Here is a 26,591-nt window from a genome sequence, read left to right as displayed (position 1 = left end):
TGCTAAAATATACATGAAGATTAATGATATTGAATAAGAAATCTAAGTCCTTAAGAAATCTGAAAACTAGGAGCAGCTAGGTGGTACAGTGCATAAAGCACCAGCCCTGGAGTCAGGAGTACCTGAGTTCAAATCTGACCTCAGATACTTAATAAATTACCTAACTGTGTGGCCTTGGCCAAGCCACTTAACCCTATTTGCCTTGCAAAAAAAAAAATAAATATGAAAACTAAAAAAATTGAAAACTCTTGTCTATAAAGAAATGTCTTTCTCTATTATTACTTGGCTAGATATTTATTATCTATCTGTCTGTCTGCCTGCCCACCCTTTTGTCTTTCTTTCTGTCTGTTTATTTTCTTCCCCAAAGGTATCTCAAATTCTTTCATGTCTTCTACTCTTCCTTTTGGTCAAGTATACAAGCCTTGAGACCAAAGTTGCATTTTATAAAAGAAGTAAATACTGGTAATCCACTGTGTTAACCTGCATTTAAGTGATTCTTTAGATGTCCTGCTCCTATTGCTATTCCTGTTGTTCAATTATTTTCAGTCAAGTTCAACTCTGCATTTCCCCATTTGAAATTGAATTGGTTGAGATAATGGAGTGCTTTGCCATTTCCTTCTCTAGTTCATTTTATAGATGAGAGAATTGGGGCAGACAGGGTTATTTGACTTGGCCAGGGTCATACAATTAGTAAGTGTCTGAGCCCAGATTTGAACCGAGGAAGTTGAATTTTCCTGACTCCTGGCCATACATTCTATACATGGCATCATTTTGTTGTACTGTTCCTATAAAGATTTTGTTAATTGCTTGATAGAAAGAAAACACTCTTCTGGTCAATTCCACATTAATAAAAATTACCTGATCTTCATTTTATCCTAATTGTTTCACAATATGCATATCATCTTTCCACTTTATTTTCCCCTTTTTATTTTTTCTGTATTGTCAAATAATATTTTTTGTCTCCTGCTTAAGAAAGACTGCCACCTGGTGGTTGGATGCTAACTGCAGGCTATATAGTGGTCACACAATACAGAAAAAGTTTATTGTATAATAAAGAAATGGTCCATTTATTTTGTCATTGTGCCTAGCTCATGCTGTTTCCAGGAAAGTATTTTTAGTGAAGAACAAAGACTGCCAATATTATATAACTGAAATAATGGTTACAATTTTCTATTTCCCAGTTGTTCATGATTGTTGAAAACAAATTGATAGTGGTTGAGTAAGCCCATTAGGTAATTCCCTTATCTTAATTGCTTATCATTACATTATTTGGCTTGCTGTAATCCCTTTTTTCTTGTGACAATATTCACTTACTTCCATTTTATCAACTGTTCTATCAGTGTTGTTTTCCATTGTTCGAATATTTTGTTTATATATTTCAAAGAACACAATTTGTGAAAATGTCCATTGTAATCATTTGGGAATGACTGAATGGGATGTTTATTAACAAGCTAATAAAATGTCTTTGTGTATTTGTTTTCCCCTCACATAGTTCAGTAATATAGTACTTGGAAAATAAAAAGAAAGCAAGATTAAAAATGGATTTGCCAGAAAGAGAATATAGTTTAAAACCTTGAGGTCTAATTCTTCCATTTTGATTAAAGGTTCTCAAATGATAATACTTTTCCCCTATAAATGATTATAGCTAACTTAGATTGAGATCCCAGAAGTGACACAAATTAAAAGGTTGAAAAGGGTTGAAAATAGAACCTATAAGTAAAGGCAAAGAAATAAATAATTTATTTGAGGAACTTAATAGTTGTCTTCAAGGATTTGCTATATAGAGAATGATGAGTAGATGTTCAAAAGAAAAAAAATAGAATAAGGGAGAAAGAAAAGCAATAGCTGCCATTTCTATAGAGAAAGGATAAGACACATTATGAAAAGATTTCCTTTGAATTGATGTTTAAAAACAGCACAAATTATCTGTCTAACTAGTTTAGGTATAGGACAGCCTGAAGGCAGGCAATATTATGCATTCTGTAAAAGCCCCTTCCAATCTTATTATTCAAAGAAATGTGGGAAATTTATTTTTTGCCTCAGGTCCTTTTTCTGGAGAGTGCTTCTTTTTTCATGCAAATGAAACAACTCTAACTACTTTAAGCAATTATTTGGATATTTTCACTTTTTTAACTTTTTTTAATAGCTTCTTGTGAAATTAGTTTTAATGTGTCTTTTTTCCCCCTTCTTAGGTATTCAGTTCCATAACAACATAAAAATTGCTCTCTTGACCTCAGATATTTCTTTTATTGCTAGATTGATTTACATATCAACTAATGGTAATTTGAAATTTTTTGATGTTATGTGAATTTAATATTTCCTATTTAATTTTATTAACCCCAAATATTTTAGTATTAAAAGATAGATAGATAGATAGATGTGGATATGACTCTAAACATGTATGTTAGATTAACCTTCCTATAAATATTATTTATTATTTTCATGACTTAAAAAACACCAACATTTTCAAAAAAAGATTAAGCTGTTATGCCAACAAGACATTTTTGCTGCTTAAAAAACATTGCATATCTCTTTGTAAAAAAAAGTTCAGCAAAAATCAGTGATTTGATTTTCCAGTCACTGATACCGAAATTTTCAAATATTTATTTAACATAGACTAGACACATAAGTCATTAATAATGATAATAATAATAAAGAGCCTAAACAAGTACACATTCATAAATACATAAAAAGCCTAAGCTTTAAAATAAATTACATCTTTATTCTTTCAAATATTTCTCATGATCTTTCATTTTCTGTGTGGATTTTTGATAAATATTTGACGGATTTTCAGTGTTTAGATCCTCCTCCAAGTTCTTTCTTGCATGTTTTAAAAATAATTTATTGATACTCTGAATCTTTATTTTAAAAATATGCACTAAAATAGTAAGTTTGTATATCCTATTTATAAATCTCAATTTTACTTCAGTAACAACCTCAACTGCAACATGAGCAGCTGCAGCAACAAAACTGATTTCATTCATGTGAACTGCTCCCACTATGGCTGCATATCACAACCTCTTCAAAATTTTGGTTAATTCACTTTAATCATCATCATCATCATCATCATCATCATCATCATCATCACCACCATCATCATCATCATCTAGTATTTAGACTCATTCACTAAGGCAATACACATTTATTCAAATTCTATTATGTTTCAAGCATTATGCTAAACACTGGAGATACAAAGAGACAAAAGACCAAAACACTAATTCCTGCCTTGATGGAACTTTTAATCTCTTTATAGAGACAACATGCCACCAAATGTATGCAATGCAAATCTCGTGGGATAAATGGGAAATAATATCAGAGCTAAGGTTCCAGAATTAATAACTTTTGGGAAGACTTCTTATAAAGGATGTAATTTTAGATGGGCCTTAAAGGTAGTCAAATTTAATTTTTGTCTGATATATTATTTGAGAAGTAAAATATGAAGAAATTTGAAAGTATGCTTTTTTGTCAATAAATTCCAATGAATTTTCTCCCCAATTGTATATTTCTATGATATGACTTTCATGCATGCATATATATAGAAATAATTCTAAGAAAATTTCATTCAGTCAGTCCCTAGACAAATATGTAATGAATATGTAACCAAATCTTACTTTCCCAAATATTAAATGAGATGATCAAAAAGAAGTTTAATAAAGCAAAATTATTCATTTAATATGAATCTTCCTTAAAATCTATTTTTTTCTCTTTTTTTTTTTAGAATTACAAAGCAGCTCTTGTGGGAACCCAGGTGTTCCACCCAAAGGTGTCTTATATGGCACTCGGTTTGATGTTGGTGATAAAATCCGATACAGCTGTGTGACTGGCTACATTCTGGATGGTCATCCTCAACTAACCTGCATAGCTAATTCTGTCAATACAGCATCATGGGATTTTCCAGTTCCTATCTGCAGAGGTAAAACAACTTTTTGTTTTATATTTTTTATATAGAAGTAACTTTTATATTAGCATTTATTAATATTTAAATAGATTATTTTATACCTATTTTGTCTTAGCAATTTCTATACCACTTAATTCAATATTTTAATTAAATTAGTTTTGTAAAAAATGACAAATCAAAGAATTCTCAAAATAGTACTCATATATGTATATATATGTACATATATACATATATATGAATGTTCACATGAGAACATCTTTAAATAAAATTAAATGAAGATGACTAGAGAGAGAGGGAGTGAGGAGGAAGGGGAGGGACAAAATTCAAAAATTCATTCATTTAAGGTCTTTAAAATGTTTCTAAATGTAATTAGTCAGCTGCAGACTTTCTTTTTTAATGTTATTACTATATATAAATGAACATTTAAAGTTCATTAAGATGCATGAATAAAGGTAATGTCACTACATTAAAATTCCCACTGACATAACCATTTTCTATTTAATCTCAGAAAATTTTTGCTCTAAAGCAGGGCTAGAGAACCTCCTGCCTGTGGTTTATTTTGATCTGGCATTACCAAGGTAAATCAGACAGAGGACACAAAATTCAATAAATCTAATAGATTTTTAAAGAGTGAATTAATTTAATGTTTGACCAAATATAGCCTTCAAATGATATTATGTGTATTCAAATAGCCATTTGCAGAAGAAAAAGTTTTTCCACCTATTTTCTAAAGGACATAAGGTGTAAACTATACCAATGTAGTATACTTCTGTGCTTATGCAGAGCATGGAAATGATAATGGAATGTTTGCCCAAGGTAGAATTCAATATGAATGGTCTGTTCATAGTTTATGTGGACCACTGCATACAGAGGCTTTATAGTGAATTTTAGAATTAGAAGAAATGGTATTTGACATTAAGGTGTCAACAAAGAATTCGAGCAGGGTTTTAAAGAAGATGCCAATCAACCCAGGATGAGACAGTTTTGCCTGCCCTTTATTTTTTCTAGCACTTTTATCTCCCATTTCAGTTTTTATATTCTGGAGCATGATTATAATACAATTTCTCAAAACAGAATCCTTCTTTATCTTTCTAAATGCTCTTATTATTATTATTATTATCATTATTATTATTTCTTAGTTGCTTTTCCTCATTGGGATATGCTTTTCCACAAAAAAATACTCTGGGATGAGGTGGAGAATTTATTGAATTAATGGAGATAAATCTTTCATTCACATAACCCCAAATTTCCAAAATAGGATAACATGCATTTGAATCTCACAAAAATCCTGCCAAAAATTAAGATGGTTATTATGGTCCCTATTTTACATATTAAAAAATTGAGATTTAGCCAAATTCTATAACTTGTCTAAAAACTAGTAAAATAGAGCCAGAATTAAAGCATATGTCCTAGCTTTCTATTATGTCACATATGTGCCTTCTGGGCATTATCTCTAATACCTTGATTTAACATGACACAAACTGAATTCTAAGTATTTTCTCCTAAATATATTACTTTTTTTTTCAACTTTCCTAATTTGGCTAATAGTATAGAGGCTTCCTAGTAGTATAGGCCCAAAATTTAGAAGTCATATTTTATCTTTCTTCTCTATAACCTCCCCAATCTAGCTACTGGCAAAATGCATCAATGGGAATTCAGTTGTTCAACAAGCATTCATAAAGCATCTATTATATTCCAGGTGATATGCTCTGAAGATACAAATATAAAATATAAAAGTAAAAATGAAATGAATGAATAAATGAATGAAAAATCATCAATTATTTTATATGCATTCTACATATATATCTATTATATGTAATATAGTACATAGTGATGTATTAAATGCAATGGATACAAATAGAAAAAGAGAGACAGAAACAGTGAAATCAGAGAGAGAGAGAGAGAGAGAGAGAGAGAGAGAGAGAGAGAGAGAGAGAAAGACCTTGGAAGGGATAATGCGCATAAAAGAATTGATTTGCAGAATGAAAGGAAAGTCTCAGTAAATATATAATCTTTAGGATAAAAAGGAAAATAAATCAAAGGTAATTTAAGTGAGGACAAAAGTGGTGGTAGTGGAGCAGGGGAGAGTAAGAGTCGCTAAAGGGATATAGGTAGTCTTATTTTTTTTAGGTTTTTTTTTGCAAGGCAAATGGGGTTAAGTGACTTGCCCAAGGCCACACAGCTAGGTAATTATTAAGTGTCTGAGACCGGATTTGAACCCAGGTACTCCTGACTCCAAGGCCGATGCTTTATCCACTATGCCATCTAGCCGCCCCCTACAGGTAGTCTTAAAATGTGGGAATGAAGACTTAATGGTGGGGCAGCTAGGTGGTGTAGTGAATAAAGCATCGGCCTTGGAGTCAGGAGTACCTGGGTTCAAATCCGGTCTCAGATACTTAATAATTACCTAGCTGTGTGGCCTTGGGCAAGTCACTTAACCCCATTTGCCTTGCAAAAACCTAAAAAAAAAAAAAAAGACTTAATGGTTACACCTGGGACCTGAACTCTGCTAAGGAGTGTCAGTGGAAAAGAGACAGAGAACTACGGAGAAAGACAGAAAAACAAAGGGGAGTGAAAATAAAAGCTTCTTAAACTGATAAGCCATCCCTTTCTGTCCTTAGCAAATTGACAAGGGTCCAACTGGCACATTTATCTATATCCTCAATTCTAGAAGTATTTCCAGGTTTTTAGAGGGAATTAGACATTATCCTTTCAAGTATCTCTCCCAAAAGTTTCATGCCAAATAATCACAACATAATACATATAACAAAATTTTGGTTGATCTCTCAAAAGCTAAAAAAAGGAAACAAAAACTAGTTTCCTCAGCACGGTTGTTAGATAATACTAAAATCCCAAGGATCTCTCATCATTAAGAATTTATTTGGGGTGGCTAGGTGGTGCAGTGGATAGAGCACTGGCCCTGGAGTCAGGAGTACCTGGGTTCAAATCCAACCTCAGACACTTAATATTTACCTAGGTGTGTGGCCTTGGGCAAGCCACTTAACCCATTGCCTTGCAAAAACCTAAAAAAAAAAAAAAGAATTTATTTGACACATCTCAATGACTAGCTATATCCATATATAATTTCCAGTATTGAGAACTGTTGGTTCATCTGTATTGTAATTTCCAAAAAAAAAAAGGTCATTCAAAGCTAAAATGATTTCTCTATTTACATAAAAGCTCAGAGGGACCTTATTTTAGTAGGTCTACCCCTAAGCAATTAGCCATCCAGAACCCAGCAAGGGCATTCATCTGTATTTGTCCTTTTTCTAAAGAGGACAGGAATCTCTTTCAATCTCCTAAAAAAGGCAATCCTTCTAAATTGCTGTGAAAGTAAACCAAGTTCCAGAGTCTGGATGATCCAAGGGATCACACAGCTGGTGGACATAAAATACACATTACAACCAATATCTGGAATCTAAAGCACATGGAGGTTAATGCTGGTACAAGATCCTTTATACTGCCCATTCCTCATATTATAAGTTCATTTTTTTGCCCCCTTGCATAAATTGGTCAGTTATTCTGGCCTGAACCTGCCTTGGGCTAATTCTCTAGTACCATAGCTTCAATACAGAAACAAAACTCAAAGGTCATCCAGCCATTAAAGATATACTCATCTTTAACAAATGGAGACACTGAAGACATTTCCAGTTGATTCATCTGAATAATGTTTCCTTCCTTAGATTGCCTTCATTTTCTATTAACCAAGCATCTTGTTTCACCTAGAACTCCTTATGCACATAAACAGTGAGGTATATAGATTGCTAATTCTGGAGTAGACAATTCATAATTTAAATCTAGACTCAGACACTTCCTAGGTGAATGACTTGGGCTAATCACTTAAACTGTTTGCCTCAGTTTCCATAATTGTAAAATGGGAAAAATAAAGCATCAGCCTTTCAAGGTTGTAAGAATCAAATGTAATAATATTTATAAATTGCTTAGCACAATATCTGACACAAAGGAGACTCTCAATAAAAACTTGTTCTCTTCCCATCCCCTACCCCTTTCCGCCCTTTGTAGATGCTTTGTACTCAGGTGGCCAGAAAACAATAAACAATCTTTAGTCTTCTAAACTGTCTAAGTCTCCAGTATTGTCTCAATATCATTTTAAGAAAAAAAAATACATATACTTGCATGGGTGCAGGAGTTAGGCTTTTTGGTCCTACTGCAAGATAATTCAATCTCTTCTACAACATTCATAACAATTGTCACTCAGACTCAACTTGCAAACTTAGGGGGGAAGTCTATTTTATTTTTGGTTGTCTTAATTTTCATGGTTCATGTTGGCCCCTGAATATTCTCTGCAAGTAAAATTTGAGTCATCATTCTCTGGATGCTGTAGAGGTGTCAATGAATCTTCTAAAATATGACCATTCATATCACTTGGGTAAGTAAGAAACTAGCAACAAAAATCCTTCTTGTAAAATAGTATACTCCTGGACCCTCTAATCTACCCTTAATTTTGAAAATCACTGGACATTATTATTTTTTCTTCTGGTCTGGTCTTCTTGAACAATGGACATTGGCATTTTGTCTTCCATTTTGAGCAATCTGGGAGGGTAATCAGGATGTTTTCTGCCACTGTGCCCTTTCAAGGGAGCACTAAACCATACTTTACCTGGTCCACTACAAACTTATGTTACACAGTCTCACCTGGGTCCTCACTGCATTTTTCAAATCTTTTCATTCCTCTTAATATCTTTCATAGCAGTTTCTCAACTAAGATTGTGCTTTGGACTTCCAAAAAGAAGTTCATTTGTTGAGAGGTCTCTCTTTCTTATCTTATAATATTCCTATGAGTTCTCCATTTTCTACCCTTTTCACAGACATATAATGAAATGGTCATTCTAATTGCTGAAGATAATCGTTCTCTACATATACTCTCTATCCCAGTTATCTAAAACTATATCCTGCTGCTTAAAAGCATGATCTTGTCTCTTCTTCTTTTTTCCTTAAAAAGAGTACTCTTTTGATCTGATCAGCACCACTAGCTAACATACTGTGATTTGCTTTCCCTTCAAAGCTAGACTCCTTGGGAAAGTTATCAGCTCTTGGTTCCTCCTTATCTGTTCCTAACACTCAATTTTAAACCCTCTGTATTTTGACTTCCCTCATCATTTAACTGAATGGACTCTTTCCAAAGTTACCAAAGATCTTTAATTGCCCAAGGCAATGACTTTTTTTTCTCAATCCTTATTCTGCTTGGTCTCTTTGAAGCCTCTGATAACATTCAGCATCCACTTCTGGATATTCTCTTCTTTACCAAGTTTTTGTGATACTGTTCTCTTGGTCCTTATCTTTTTTATTTGTTTTGACTACTCCTTTTCAGTCACTATTGATGATTTTCATCTAAGTCATACCAATCTGTTTTACCCCCTCTTTTCTTCTTCTATCATATTATCAAGAGAAATCTTGATATCCTCATCAAGTCCCATGGAATCAATTATCATTTCTATGTATATGATGATTCCTAGGTCTATGTAGTTACCCTCAATCTCTCTTGTGAATGCTAATCTTGTTTTATTAATTTCCTTCTGGATATTTTATACTGGATGAACTATAGACATCTCAAATTCAACATGGACAAAATAAAATTAATTATCTTTCCTAGGATTCTTTCCCTCTTACAAACTCCTTTATTTCATTAAATGACACCATTTTCTTCCTTTTTACTGGGATCTGAAATTTCTAGGTTATCCTTGATTACTTACTCATTCCCACTCACTCCAGAATATAATCATTTTTACCTTTACAACATTTCTCAAATACATCTCTCTCTCTCTTTCCTCTCATGAAGATGTAAGTCTATTATAGGCCCTCATCATCTCAGTTCTGGAATATTATAATAGCTTTCTGGTTTGGTCTCATTTCCTCTAGTCTCTCATCATTCTAATTTATCCTCCACTCAAATAAACCCAAGTTATTTTCCTAAAGTGCAATTCTGAACATTTTGCTCCTATACTCAATAAACTCTAGTGTTGCCTGTAAGATTAAATATAAATTCCTCTGACTTTTAAAGCCCTATACAACCTAACCCTTTCCTACCTTTCTAGTTCTTCTTACACTTTACTTTCTTTACATATTCTGTAATTCAGCAATATTGGTTTTCTAGCTATGTCTTATCTTGACATGACATTTTTAACTCTACCTTTTTAGTGGCTATTCTTCATGGTTAGATTATTTTACCTACTCATTTCCATTTCTCAGCATTCTTGACTTTTCTTTTTTTTGGCTTTTTTTAAAATTTAACTCAATCACCTTCTGGAGATGGTTTCTCTTTCCTTATGCTTCCCGACCCATATGGTATCTTCTCCCTGAGATTAGACATAGAATACTTGAACATTGTAATAGGTAGAAGTTCAACTCTGTGCTTGTTTTCTGAAAACTCTCCAAGTTGTTAAATTAAGTTTTATATCATGTAACCCAGAACTGAACACTCTACACAAGTAAATTATTATTTTTCATTCCTTTATTTTACTTTTTGTTTTCATTGAGGATTGTAGCCAGGCAAGTTAATTCAAATAAATGGAAGAATTTAGGGTCAGAAAGTTGACTGGTAGTAAAACTCAAAAACCTGAAATTTCCTTGAACAACTATCAATCCTCAGTATAAGCTAGAGTAGAGTGCTGCCACTTGGAAGGTTTGAGAAGATGAGTGTGTTTACATGCTCAGATGGGAGTTCAAAGTTGAAATGGGACCAAGAGTAATAATAGTAATTAAAGCTACATTCTCTAAAATGTTTGAAGAGATCAAAGGTGGGAAGCCTTTATATCTTGGAAGAGGCTAGTTATTTAATAAATATTGTATATGGGTTGATTAGGTTAGAATTTTCACCAGTGACCAAGTAATTAACTGCATATTATATTTAGGCTCCTACTATTATTATTTTTTTAAATCTAGCATTTGCATAGCACTTAATATTAACTTATCACATCCTCGTAACTGTATAAGTGAAGCAGTATTCTCAGTCTTATCAGCATGGCATTATACAATATTAGATTTAGAATAGAAAGGGATCATAAGAGCTATAAAGTACAGTCTCATTTCAATGAAAAGAAAATTGAGGGTCAGGGAGTTGTTTTGTCAGATGACTTGTCAAGAGTGACACAGGCAGTAAATTGTAATGTCAGACTTCAAATCTTGGTTCACCGTCCCTACAATATTTTTCTTATTTAATCATATCATAATATCTTGGCTATTATTTCAATGCATCTTTTGAACAAATCTTTGAGCTATGATGATCTGCTTTCTTCCCTCCAGCCCCAACCTATATCAAATACATAATTTTATCTTCTCTCATCCAAGATTTTAATCCTTTGCTGCCTTATATCATTAATTAGTTCAATCTCTGATTTCACTTTCTACTGATTAAATCAAAATCCTTTAAGGCATTTTAAGTTTTATGACACACTTTTAATTGAGATGATATCTCTGTACCTAATTCAAGGAGATGTTTTATAAATTGTTCCTCGTTCTCTTGATCTAACTCAGCTTCTTTCCCTCTTTTTTCACTTCCAAGGGAGATGCCAACAATGTGTCTTTTTACAACCAGGAAAAAGAGCAATGACTCCTTTGTGAAAACCAGACCTAATCCTTTCTACTTATTTCATCCAGCCTTTGAGCCTTGCATTTCTATGTTGATTTTATTTGACAAGTAAGACTTTTGGAATCCATTTGTTCTAACCTATATGAAACAAAATGCCAGGTTCTTTCAGTACCAGTAATATTTATGAGTTCACAGGAATAAAGAATAGTTCATGGTGTTCCAAAAATAAGTTTAGTTATTTCAGAAAAAAATACATACTCACACATGTTTCTGTCTTCAAAGTTATATCTCTTTCCCTCCAATTCCCTCCAATAAAATAAAAATTTAAAAGAATAAAATGAAAGAATGCCATCATTTTTTGATTACAGAAAAAACAATCATATGATTATATCTACCCATTATTTCTAAATATGATGGAATGTGGATATTCCAGAAACAAATACACACACTCACACATGTTTCTGTCTTCAAAGTCATATCTCCTTCCCTCCAAAAAAACCCACTTTAAAATAATGAAATGGAAAAAAATGCTATAATCTTTTGATTACAGAAAAAGCACTCATAAAATTTTATCTCCTCCATTATTTCTAAAAATGATTGAATGTGGATTAGCCAAAATGTATTGACAGCTTCAAAGTCTCCTGTGGTGAAAGAGATTGTTCAGGGCATGATAAGAGCCTTGAAAAACAATCATCCTACTTCCTGCCAGCATACAAGCTCACTGATCCACAGCAATGACCATCTGCTGTTCTCTAGGACTCTGCAAAGCTACAACTTCCAGTTCAGTGTGGAACAGAAAAATTTGTAATATGTGTGGGAGGGGGACTGCAGAGAGAAAAGAGAGGCTGCGTTAGTTGAATGTAGAGTCCTCTTTCAGAACTGTTCATGCCATGTGGCATGTTTTTTAGATGACCAAAGTCAACTATAAAAAGATTCTGACTATGTGCCAAGGAAGTAAGGGGTAAGGCAATGTTCCAGGATATGACCAGAAGGGCATCTTTTATGTTTCTGGTCATGGGCTTCCCCAAATTGTCAGATCTAAAGAAATTTGGACTAGCTTGAGTATTAAGCATTCTATATGCCAACATAGTAAATAAAAGGTATACAAAAAGCTGCATTCTTAGCCTCAGGAACTTTTTAAGTATCTTAAAGCCCCAAGACCACATAACTCTATAGCCAAAATCTGATATGCTTATATATTTTTGGAAAGATATTACTAACTAGTAATTATTGGCCATTAAAAATGAACAAAATCTGGTCATTACCAGATATATATATAATGTCACTAATCTCTTAAACTTGAAAAGTGCCTAGAAGTGATTATCAAAAGGAAAGAAGTAACATGGCTCTACACTTATGAAATAGGGTAGTGAAAAGAGTTTTGTTCTTTTTTTTCTTTTTTTCCCCTTAGTGATTTTAAACTTTCTAAAATTCAAACTGAGTTGAATTTTCATTGTGACTTAGCTTGGGAAAGAGGAAAAAAAGTCCAATTTAAACTTCAGTCTTTTCCAGTTAGCCTCTAGTGATTGGATTATGTTAAATTTTAAATCCTGGGCTGGAGCAGTTTGAACTAAAGGAAAGAGCTCCTTTCAGATCAGGGATTTTCTTGTCCCTGGTTTTACATTTTATCCAAAGTAGAAAAATAATGAATTACTTTCTACTTTATGGCTTACTGTAGGACAAGTAGCTACTATAGTAAATGTTGCAAAATCAAGGATATGCCTATTACTTTGGAAGAAATGTACTAAACCCATTCATTGAATTTAATCCCACATATAGTAGTTGTCTCTTATAATTTTAAATTCTGAAATTTCATAAATATAGCACATGTGTGTATATCTATATGTATATATGATTTTAAAAAGCAACTAAGGAGTAATATAAAATGAGAAAGTTGATAGGTACCATATTCTATTCCCTTTCAATCCATCTTTGATTTCAGGAGTGCAGATATTCCTTCCACCAAGGCAGATTGTAATGCCTCTGTATTTTAGTAAATGAATTTTAAGAGCCTCTGATCCAAAAAATTCACTATGCTATGGCAAAATAATTAGTGAGCTTTTCTAAATTTAGTTAGATACTATGTAAATTAGCTGGTACAGTAGATAGATTGCTGGTCATCAGGAAGTCTTGAATTTAAATCTGCCTTTAAATAGTAGCTTTGTATCCCTGGGCAAGTCATTTAAACCTGATTTATCTCAGTTTCTTCATCAGTAAAGTTGGAAATATTATCACCTACCTCCCAGGAGTGTTAGGAAAATAAAATAAGAATATTTTAAAGTGATTAACATAATTAGTACACAGGAAGAATTATGTACTTTTTGGCTATATTCATATTATTAGATTGTTGATAATCTTATATTCTTTTTGAAACAAATTTGCTTTGAACCAGGAAACTCCCTCCTTTAACATAAAGTTGTTGATTTGATTATGTCCAAATTCATAGAACTAACTAGTATGCATTAAAGCAAATCTCCCTACCCAAATCTCTATTACCCTAACCTTCAAAGAAAATCTTCCAAGTAGGAAAGGAAATGATGCTGTTATTCTTTGATGCAGACAGATACATAATTATGCATATGAGCTCTTGACTCCAAAAACCAGATCCTCTATTCATTGACCTAAAATAATATGAGGGTAATATTACTATCATGGTGCTGTTAAATACTGTTAAATAGAATAGAACCACAAAAATCTAATACTATATACATATATATATACATATATATTTGTATACATGTATTTATATGCATGTATGTTCACACGTATATATAAATATACATATACTGTCTTCATCTTTTTGTAAGGTTTAAATGTAAAGTTTAACTGACAGGGTTATTGCTAAGTAGAGAAGAAAAATATTCATTGTTTAGTAAGAAGTCATAGAATCACAGATTTAGTTTTAGAAGGGATCTTAGACCTTATACAGCTCCTTCACTTTACAAATAAACAATGATATGACTTTACCAAAGTCTTATAGTCAGTAAGTTGGAAAAGCCAGGATTTGGACAGAACTCTTCTGAATCTGAATCCAGTGGTCCTTTCAGTCAGTTTTCAGTCAAGTCCAACTCTTTGTGAGCCCATTTGAGGTTTTCTTCAAAGATACTGGAGTAGTTTGTCATTTCTTTCTCCAGTTCATTTTACAGATGAGGAAACTGAAGCAAACAGGATTAAGTGATTTATCTAGGGTCCCAGCTAGTAAGTTTCTGAGATTGAATTTGAACTCAAGTCCTCTTGTCTCCAAGGCCAGCACTCTATCCATTACACTACCTTTTTGTTGCTGTTGGTGGTGGTGTTATCATTTTCTTGGGTTTTTTTTTTTTTTGCAAAGCAATGGGGGCTTGTCCAAGGTCACATAGCTAAGTAATTATTGGTTGGATTTGAAGGCTTGTCCTCCTGACTCTAGGGTCAATGCTTTATCTACTGTGTCTCCTAACTGCCCCTACCCCACCTAACTGTCCCCACCCTACCCTACTCTTTATAATATATTTGTCTAATGTCTAAATTTAAGAGCAATTTTAGATAAATAGATAGATTTTTAGACAATGTGCTGAAGTAATGTTTATGTTAAAAAATCCTTTATAGATAAAATTGAAAATATTTAAAAATTTAATTTAATTTAAAAACTTTAATTAATTTAAAAACTTCAATATTTGCTTTTATGATGATAATGGCAAAGGACAGCAGCTCCAATGTGATACATACTTCAATAAAATATTGACTGCTACCAATTCTTTTACTCACTTATTAAAAACATGACATTTAGTAGTGAAGAGGTAGTTATTAAAAGATATAATTATATATATATATATATATATATAGTCTAGAGTTTTTTTGTTGTACTTTGTAAACTTGGATGAGAAAAGATATATTGGTCATTTAATAAGTAAGTTCAAATGTAAAAGTAGGAAATAATAATAAGAATTCTGAATTCCAAGCTTTTAGCACAGTTCTTAATAAATATTTATTGGTCAATTGATTAATTGATTTATGAGGAAATTGAATCCAAGATAGATCAGGAAACTTTCCCAAAGACTGACAAATAACAAATAGCAGAGCTATGACACAAGCCCAGGCTCTCAGATCCCAAGTTTGTTTATACTATTACACAGTATTCAGAGCCACCAAAACAAGGGTTTAAAAATAATGATGATGATCCTAATGATAAGACTGAAATATTATATCCCATAAAGGGCTTTTAACTGAAAAATGTTTTGTATGGGAATGGTTGCCTACACAAATCTATTTAAGCTAGATACCATAAAGAGTATGTATTATGCATAAAAAAATGAATAGCTATAGAAACCTGGCAATTCATACAAAGCAAACTCCAAGGAAGAAAGGAGTGCGCAAAACAAACAAAACCCTGAAATAAACAATTATCTATGGCACCAGCTGTATAAACACCAATGTTTGAAATATGTGTCATAAACAAGGTAAATTGGTAATTGCATAGAGGCAAACACATAGAAGTAAATTTGATTCCTGATTACCATTGAGTCAGTGAGATGGAAGTCATGGTTGAAATGTGACTCTGGAACAGTTTAACACTTCAAAAAGAAGGGAAAAATAGATCATAAACTTGACATGGAAGTATAAAAAGTCATGATCAGGAATTTCAATTATGGACATCTACTGTATTACTCTCTATTTTCCCAAAGCTAATAAATAATTACTTCATTTGCCTTAATGACAATTTCTTTTTTTTTTTTGAAAAGTGGAGAAAACAAAGCAGTAAATGTATTCATGACCTGATTGTGACAAACAAAAAGAGGTTTATTTCTTGAGTAGAAGTGATGGTAGTTTTGGTAAAGTATCACTCTATCTGAGGTTTTGTGATACAGTAGAGCAAAGTTCAGCAAACCATTGTCCAAAATACCCAGGATAATAGTTTGCCAACTCTAACAGTAGAGAGAAAAACCATGTGAGACTTAAAGAGAAATAATTCCAAAAGAGTAGGAAATGAGGATAGAGGAGTTCTTAAGAAATGTATATTCATGGGGAAACAACCTAGCAATTCAAGTTTTTAAATGAGTTTTAGAGAAAGAAAAAAGTGAGGTAAATAATAGAAGATAAATATAAAAGACCTTGTACCATATTGTAAGAATATTGTCAGTAATTTTAAACACCAGGATGAGCTGACACTCAAAAGAAAACCTAAGAATTTTCTTTTTCAAAAAGTTGTTTTTTCTTTCTTATATCTATCTTGGGTAAGAAAAGGTATATTGGTCATTTAATAAGTATATTAAAATTTAGGTGATTATTTTAGGATTCAGCATTCTAAAATTCCTCAGAGCTCCTTGAGGCTTCTATCTATATTGAATGGGGGGGGGATTAAAGAAGGGATACATATAATGCTCAATATGCATGGAATAATGAAACCAGATCATAGAAAAACAGAAGAACTGAATAAAGTATATTTTAGTCCTATTTCCTCTTAGTATATTTTTAGACTAAAAAGAAAGACAAAACTGGTCAATAAGGAGTTAATATCAATAAGTAAAATGATAGTAAGAATATCCTTAATTGATCACAAAAATTCTTATCACTTGTACCTATAAATATACAATGTAAATATTAATATGTATTTATATGTTACATATAAGTATAAGTGTGTGTAATTGCCAATGCTTTAGATAAAGACTTACTGGTATTCTTATAAAATTTCCAAATGTTACATTGTTGGAAGGAATGTCATACTGAAAATCAAATGAATATTATTTGGGCTGAATATAGTAAACATAAGTTTAATAGTAATAAACTTAACAATTTACACTTGGAATCGAGAAATCAACAATAAAGGACAAGATTAGGAAGGGGGGGGAAAAAGGATCAAAAGCATCTAGTGGAGTGAAAATTTAGCAAAATCAATCATTTGATACTTTTGAGAACTGATATGATAAAGGATTTTAAATTTTCAAAAGGCAGTGATATTTGAAAAGAGTTTAAGCTCGTGTTACTTTTCCAAACTAGGCATATCTAGGAATAATGAATTCAAGTTGAAAGGAGGCAAATATAAGCTTAATGAAAGGAAGCAGAGGAAAGGTAAAGTTATTCAAAGATGAAATGGCTATTTTGGAAGATTGTGGGCTTCTCAACTGAGTTCTTCAAGCAAAAGCTGTTGTCTAATTTTCAGGCATATTGTAGAGGGTGTTCTTGTTTAAGTATGATTTAGATTATATGGTCATGGAAGTTATTTCCAAATATGAGATTCTGTGGTAAAGTTTATAATTATGTGAAAGGATGAATGTAAAATTAGTTTTCCTAACGGTACATTGCTTTAAAATTATACTTTAGAGAATTTTCATTCTCTAAAATTGCATAGAATTGTGATATTTGTCTTTTGTAAATATCAGAGAATATAGGATCCCAGAATCACACAAGGAGAAATGTAACATATTTGGGCATGATAGTTCAAGATGGAACATGGTTCAGATGTAAAGCTGTCTGAAAAAATGATCTGGAGGTTTTACTGCACTGCAGGTTACATCCATGTGATGTTTTTGCTGAAACAAAAACATGATTTCTTGGGACCTCGAACAGCTTTGAGAACCATTGCTCCGAGAAATAAGGAGGTAACAGTCCTTCTGTGCTCTAGCCTTATTGGATGTCATATACATGATTGTCTTCAGTTTCAGATAGTTTAGAAACACACTAACAGGTTGTCATTTAAAGGATGGCAAACCAGATGGTATAGGATACATGTCATAGGACAGTGAGTTGATGGAATTGAAAATGTTTAGCCTGTAGAGGTCAAGACTCAGAGGTACCATGATAGCTGTTATCAAGTATTTGTCAGTCAGCCAATGGCTGACTGTGGATAGAGTGGGCATGGAGTCACTCATTTTCTTGAGTTCAAATTTGCCCGAAGATACTTATTAGCTGTGTGACCCTGGATAAGTCACTTAATCCTGTTTGCTTGTTTCCTCATAAATAAAAATAGTTGTAAAAGAAAGTAACAAATCACTCCAATTTTTTTACCAAAAAATTTCCAAATAGGGTCACTGAAGAGTGTCTTACAATATGGAACAAGAACAAAATATGGCACATTGTGTTAAGCACCAGGAACACAAATACAAGCATAAAGAAAGCCATTCTTTGCCCTCAGGTAGCTTATATTCTAATAGAAGACTAAAATGTAATAGTAAGCTTAACATAGGGAATAGAAAAGGAAAGACACAAATTTACCAATGCTGGGGAAGAAAGAAAGGCAGAAAAATCTCAGGGTGAGGTCTAGGTAGGAATGAGTTGTGACTCGCCTGAGCACTGTCATTCCAAGGATCTGGGCAAAGACATCAAATTAGAAGAGAAATCCAGAGGACTAGAGATACTTCTCAAATGAGAATACTTGGGTTAGAGTGAGCTTCCATGATGATAGATGTTCCTGAGACATTATAGAAAAAAGTCTGGAATACAGCCTGAAAAGGAATGTAAAAGAGCACTTAAAGATCAAAATGTGGATGAAAAATTAGGCTCATTCCTTTTGTTTACAGTGAGTCAAACCAGGAGCAAAGAAGAGAAAGGGGTTAAAGAGAATTGCAAAAAGGCAAATTTAGGATTGATGTAAGGAAAAGCATTATAACAATTAAAGCTGTCTCAAAAAAGAATGGATTGCCTTGAGAGGTGGGGAGTTCCTTCTAAAGAAAGGTCTTCAGAGATGAGATAGATGACTACATGTAGGAGGCCGCCCCACAGCAAACCTACTGGCCTTTCAGGACATGAGATGAAGTCTCGTGGAGCAAACTCCGGGATATAGACCAAGGCAAACCTCGGTCGCCTCAAATCCTCGGCCACAAGGAAACTGGGAGGCGCCCCCATATCTACCCCTTCATATCTACCCATCTACTTCCCTATTTCACCCATCCCTCGCTTGACAAATTTCACATAGAGACAGTCCACAAAGGCAATGCAAGAGGCTCAGGCCAATCTGATATAGGCCTCAGGAGATCCTCCCATACCCTGCTTCTGCATATAGAATATAGTATATAAGCTTACAGAAGCAGAAAGAAAGAAAGAAATTGGACTTGTCCCCTGATCGCCTGTGTGAGTTGTCTTTCTTCAGCAGTCACTGAGGTTCCACAGAGGGAAGAGCCCTGCCCGACAACAACTACAGGTCTGATTTGCTGTAGTTATGATTATTTTCTGGTATATGTCCAGTTAGCTGATTGCTGTAGATCCTTCCAGTTCTTGAATTCTGTAATCAATATTGGTTGCTTTGAGGTAATGAGGTGGTGCAATGGATAGCATAATAGCATGGAATCAGGAAGACTGGACTTCAAATCCAGCTTCAGACACTTACTATTTGTGTGACCCTAGACAAGTCATTTAACCTCTGTTTTCCTGTTTCCTAAAGTATAAGATGGGGCTACCTCACAGGGTTGTTGTGAAGATCAAATGAGATATTTATAAAGGACTTGGTAAAGTATCTGAAACTTAGTAGGAGTTATATAAATGATTATTTTCTTCCCCCCCTCCCCTCACCTCTGACATATAGTAGCACCATGATTGAGGGTGAGTTACTTATTTTAACCTCTCACTATACTATATAAATTTTTGAGAGTATAAATTAGATATGAATTGCCTAGTTGCAATGATAAAAGGAATGTCTACATCTGGATCTCACCTATATGAGTGAAATCATACTCTGGAACCAAAAGTCAAGCAAAAAACCTGACAGAATTAGTAATGGAAATAGGGGCAGATGCCACACAATAGTTTCCATCAATATCCCTATCTCAGTACAGTACCAACCCAATCAGGTCTCACAATCTTATTTACATGAACTGATTTTGACCTTTTTGATGCTCATCATTAGTGAGAATGCTGAATAGCTTTTCTGTGGCTTTCCCGGATGCTTTTGGCAGAGAATATTGGCAGTCATGAGCTCCCTTTTATAATTGCAGCTTGCTAATTCTCAAACATTTTCATTGTAAAAGATGTCACTAAAATATATTTGCAAAAAAAAAAAAAAAAAACAACCCCCCAAATATTAGAAAGCATGCCTCTGGTTACCCAGAGAAAGAGAAAGCTTTTATTTCACTGACTTTCTTTTTTTCAAGAAATGCAAAGCAAGTAAATATTTCCAAATCAAAATTATTAGGGCACCTCTTCCTTCTTCCTTACAGATGTTTGACTTTGGAAAGTACCAATTTCTCAGGTAGTGAAGAAGTTTTACTTTTATGAGTAAGGACTAGTTAGGAACCAACTTAGCTAAAACTTAGCAGAGACTATTTCCATTGTTTGCCTCTCATTAGATCAAAAATATAAGCACTATATTTCCCATAAAGTTAAGTGACCATTAAGTGTATTTTCTCTTATTATTTTGGAATGGATTGATGGGGACAGTAGCTCAGTCATATAATGAGCACTTCAGTTTGTTCCCACTAATTTGCCTTTAAAGAAATGTAATTTATTTTACTCTTTCTGCCTCCAGGAAAACAAACTAAATAAAATGATGCAACTTTCTTGTAATTTTTTTTAATGTTGAGTGACATTTGTTTGTTTCTCATTCCTCCTCCTTCAAGTGAGTTGTCCTTTTTACCAAAACAAAAAGATAAAAAATAAGAAACCAAGTAGTTCAACAAAGTAGTTCACCTGAGGCTAAAGATGTTGATAATGTCCTAAATCTATATTTCCCAACCCCTTCTCTGCAAAGAAGGGAAAGGGCACATTTCTCTATTGCTTTTTGAGGACCAAGCTTAGTCATTAAATTTATCAATAAATAATTGTACAATTGCTAATAATAAGAACTAGCATTTATATAAACCTTCAAAAAAGGGAAAGTATATTTTATTTCTATTTCACTGGATTTTTACAACAATTTTGTTAAGCTTAAGAAAACTAAGACTGAGAAAGGACTTTAAGTGACTTTCGTAAGGTAATACTTCTGATAAGTATCTGAGGCAGTATTTCATTTCAGACCTACCTAACTCCAATTAAATTTAAGAAGGAAAAATCCAGCATCTCAATAGTTTTTCCATTTTCCATTGACTATGGAAAGTGCTTAATTTTGTAACCCTTGGCAACAGTGAGTAGTCCTGAAACTTCTAATTAGAATACTTCCTTTCTTCTTTCAAAACACAAATACTACCAAAGGAAAGCTGCTTTAGAGATTGGCCTTAAGTGAGGATCTTTGGACCAGAGAGGAGAATGAGATTCTCTTGGGTTACAGTTCTGTTAAATTCAATTCACTGAGTTTTTATTAAGCAGATACTTTATGTCAGCCCCCTCAAAGGGGTTGCATTCTTGCATTCTTTTTAGTGGTGATGATCTTTTGTGTGTGTGTGTGTGTGTGTGTGTGTGTGTGTGTGTGTGTGTGTGTGTGCTTGTGTGCTTTTGTATGGATGTGAATATTGGAGGGATAAAATATACATAAATAAATACACAATAATTAAGGGGCACAATAAAGGGGATCAGGGCAGGAATCTTGTGTCAGAGGTGTCACTTTGAGCTGATCCTTGAACAGAGCAAAGTCTTCCCAAGAGACAGAATGGAAAAAGGAGATGATTCCAGTAATGGAATACAATCTAGGCAAAAACACTAGGGTAAGAAATGGAGTACAGGGAGCCCCAAATAGTCTAATTTGATAGTGGAGTCTGAAAAGAGCTATCATTGTGGAAAGACAGGCTAGATCTAGATTGTGAATGATTCAAAGATCCTCTCTAAAAAGTGCCACAACCTTAATAGCTATCTTCCTCTTTTGCTTTCTCCCTTGTCCTATTTTTCTCTTGAAAGTGAAACTCAAGAATATAAAGTAGGAGGCCTACCCACAAAAAACCCTTTTTATCAGATATTCCCACAAAAAAGAAACCAAAATGAGCATGTTATATGATGAATAGAAAAATGTTTCAGTGTTAATAATTTAACCATGCTGTCCAATAAGTGTGAATCATACATGCTTCCAAGAATAGGTTTGAGTCTTAATCCGAAGGATATTTGACTTTTCAAAGTAGTAATAGAGGCATTTCCACAAATTTAATTTTCTTCAATAAATAAAATGGACATTATTATTTAGTGAATACTTAGTGATACTTTATTTGTGAGGTGATATACAGCTGAATTGCATTTTATGAGTATCCTTTTACTGCTTGATAAAAGCAAACCACAAAATAGAATAACAATTCCTGTGCAGCATGATGCAAGGGATAGAAAACTAGCCTGGGTGAAAAAAAAAAAGCTCCTGAAAAAAATAACTGAATCTGAAATATGCGGTCTATAGGACTATAGTGAGGAGTCATAGGCAACTTCCTAAGAATGTTAGATTATAAAGAAGGTAAAAAAAGAGATATAAAGAAGGTGATGATCTGCATTAGCTAGAAGTTTCTTGAGTCCTCATCACATCCTTCAGTTCCTTATACCAATGAAATCTGAACCAAAATTTATATACACTTCTATTTAGCATCAATAACTTATTAACTGATATCATTGTTATATATGATTACCATCAGTATTATCTATCATCTATCTTATCCATCATTTATCTACCCATGTATCCATCCATCTATCTCTATCTTTTTATGCAGTTTCAAAACATTTTCCTTTTCATAAACTTACTTACTTCAAACTCAAAACAACTCTATTTTGTAATTAAACCCATTTCCCAGATGAAGAAACTGGTTCAAAAAGATTGAGTGAGGCTTCTCTTCTTGATCCAAATATCCCCCTCCTTTTGAATGCTATTCTTATTTATATACTACACTGAGTTGTCTTATCTCTCTTATCTGAAGTTCTTTTGACTTATTTCATCTCTGCATCTCTAACACCTTGCAGGGTACCTTGCATTGAGTAGACACTTAACAAATGTTTGATGATTTACCCATTACCACTCAGCAAGGAAGTGACTGATCCAGGATTAAAAGAATTAAGCCAGTTACAGTGCTTTTCACACTGCCTCTATGAATACAAAAAACATAATGCAATTATAAATTTGTCTTGTTTATTATCTCCATAGTTCATTGATGTCTGTTGATACTGCTCCTCTGCTTACTGGAAAAAACTCTATGATATTAACATATATGAATCCTGAAATTTTCATCTTTGAATTAGTTTTATAGGCATTCTACAAAAAAGAGTAAAACTTGATTTATTCTCCCCTTTTCTCATTTTATGTATGATTACTACAGATCTGATTATGTACATATTTTAAAGACAGAGTCTCCAAGGGAGGTGAAGTGACTTGGCCATGGTCACAAAATTTAGTAAGTGTTGGAAGTACCATTCACACTTCTTTCCAGGATCTCATTTGTTCACTGATTTTTTAAAAAGGGGATAGAATAAATTTTATGTTTTTGCTCTTTTGTCTGAAGCTTTCATTTTATGGTTGTAACAAAATGAGATGTACATATCATCATATTTCTATACCACCATAAGATTGCATAACAATATAAATAGGTAATGTTTTCGTAGACCACCTTTCTGCATTTGTTCAGTCCCCTATAAAGTCTATCTACTTTTGCATTTTTATGTATTAAAAAAAAACAAACCAAAAAAAAGAAAAGAAAAGCAGGAATGGTGAGTGAAATGACATTTTACTGAAATGATACCACCTTTCCAAAAGCAATATCATAAGGAAAAAAAGTATGCGAAATTCTATTTTACATTAAAAATACATTTTCCTTAACCAAATTTTAAATACTTAAATATCTGAGATTATCCTCATGTGAATTTATGATCTCATCAATGTGATATCTCCTAAGACAATGTAGATCACATAACATCCATGTTAACTTATTCTACATCATTCTTATTTGTAACATCCCTTTTGTTTGCCTTTGATGTTATTATGACTTATTAGCAGCAAAGTTAGAGTTGGAGTGTGGAGGACCAGAACTGGAATATAGAATCTTCACCCTATAAATATCTGGAACTCTGAAGGAATAGAGCTGATTCATTCAATTTTGAAACTTCTACCCTGGGGCTAAACTGTCCTTATTGGTGCGTGAGTAAGTAAAAATCTTACAAAACCAACTTTAAGTAACACCTAGAAAATGTCATTCTTCACATCACATCTAGCTAGTCAGCCAACTAGATGTGTTTTCTTTCCCTTCCTTTTTCTTCATAATTTGCTTAGAATATAGGAATCAAATCAAAATTATTGTTTTTAAAATTTATATGTTATTTAATTGACTGTTCCTACCGTGTGTATATCTTTTTATGTATATATATATATATATGAGGGTGTGTATATGTGACTATGTTTATGCAAACATATATAAAATCTGTCTTTATATTACATCACTTTCTCCATCTCTTTATCCATATTGATACTCATATCTATGAGTATATATGTATTATATTACATATATCATACACATAAAGAATGTGTATATACAGATATTATATATAGCACATGCATATATATGCATATGTGTATGTATATATACATATATTTTTCACATTATAAGGGCTTAATTAATGGGGGGTTTTTTGCATTAGTGTATGTATTCTCATATTACCTGTGTGATTCTGGGCAAGTCACTTAAGTGACCCAGGCAACTTAACTATTTAAAAGAATAAATTACAGGAGGAAAAATTAATCATGACATCAGAAATTTTCCTAGACTGATGAGATAACAAATATGAATCAAAATACCCTACAATTTGAACAAGAAATAATATATTAAACTTCTTATCACAATAAGTTTTTTTCAGCACAAAAATCTAATGATCAATAAAATTTTTCTAGGTATTTAGTTAGTTTGTGTGTTTTTAACTGCAGAAATGTGAGAGTGAAGGATAACAAAAGTCTGTATTTCTTTTGTCTTGGAAATTTGTGTATCAGATAAAACATATTGTTTCAGAGATACATTTATAATGACATCTAAATTTACCCTTCCCAAAGACTACAATTTTCTATTCCTCCTCCACATTAACTAGATTTAAATATTTTGTTGACTTAAACTAGAATCCAGGCTATTTCAAAGCCATTTTCTACATTAAGTGTAATTGTTTTCTGTCTGTGCTTACTAAATTCTGATTTCATAAAAGATCTGGAAAAAGAAATTTCTAAAATACTTTTAAATGCTTACAGTTGACTTCCTCATTTCCTTAAACATTTTATCACTTTAAAATAAGATAGGAAAATCGATTTGGTAAAATATTTTGTAGTAAAGTAACATTTGAGATAGGAAGATTTTAGACATACTTTTCTCCTTAATTTAAAAAATGTAAGCTATTTCCAGATTCATTTGCACCAAACACATCAAAATGTAATTTAAAAAAAAACCTGATGCATGTTCTAAACTTTAATATGCCTAGTAAATATTTTAGTCCCTTCAAATAATCACAAAAAAATTCGTGATGTATACATTTAAGACAAGTTTCCCAGTTTAATTCTTGAAATTCAAACATTCTCTATATTCATTCATCAAGCCCATTCTATTGAATGGAATCTTGTTGAATTATCAAAGCACATCCCCTAGATTTTAGTACTTTACAAATTGTAAAATGTTGTGTAAATGTTACCTAGTCTCATTAACTAGTATTAGAGGGCTGATCTTGCAATCAGGTAGAACTGGGTTAAATGTAGACTCATTTGTTTAGAAGCTATCCGAATTTAGGCAAATCATTTCTCAGTGTCCCAGACAACTCTCTAGAGCTATTAAAAGTATAGATGGTTTCTAGATAATGTGACATCATCACAGGTCTAGTCATCCACTTCTTATTTTCCCCTTTTCTTTTTCCAAAGGTTTTCTGTTTACTTGGTTTGAATTATTTTGATAATCAATTATCAAGTAGTTAAAGACTATCTGGAGCTGGAAGGGACCACAATGGTCATCCTTTTGAATTTTTTTCTTTTTAATGCTAAGGAAACTATGACCCAAAGAGGCCATTATATCATTTTATCCTCACCACAATCCTGTGAAGTTGATGCTATTGTTTTAACCAACCTTATAAACAATCTGTCCATTGTCACATAGCAGAAAATTGTCTAATCAAGATTTGAACTTATATCTTTCTGACTCCATGTCCAGATTTCTATTCACTAGATCTCCAAGATGCCTCTAAAAAAAAGACTGATTTTTCATAATTCCATACATATTCATTAAGTACTTACCATGAACTAAGCACTGGGGATAATAAGAGTCAAAAGAGAATTAGGAAATGTTGATATTGTTTTTGTTGTTGCTGCTTGTCTTTCATTCT

The 26,591-nt window shown here is 32.8% G+C and overlaps 1 protein-coding gene across 1 annotated transcript in view; it reads left to right on the top strand.

The window, feature by feature from the left end:
• The window catches only part of LOC141499367 (CUB and sushi domain-containing protein 3-like), a 586,049-nt gene that overhangs the window by 394,236 nt on the left and 165,222 nt on the right, over positions 1-26,591 (top strand). Inside the window, exon 4 of the mRNA XM_074202122.1 lies at positions 3,719-3,913. Coding sequence (XP_074058223.1) covers positions 3,719-3,913 — 195 coding nt within the window. The remainder of the gene's footprint in view (positions 1-3,718; positions 3,914-26,591) is intronic.

The sequence above is a fragment of the Macrotis lagotis genome, chromosome X, assembly GCF_037893015.1.
Source record: "Macrotis lagotis isolate mMagLag1 chromosome X, bilby.v1.9.chrom.fasta, whole genome shotgun sequence".
NCBI classification, from domain to species: Eukaryota; Metazoa; Chordata; class Mammalia; order Peramelemorphia; family Peramelidae; genus Macrotis; species Macrotis lagotis.
This window is presented reverse-complemented; position numbering and strand designations above follow the sequence as displayed.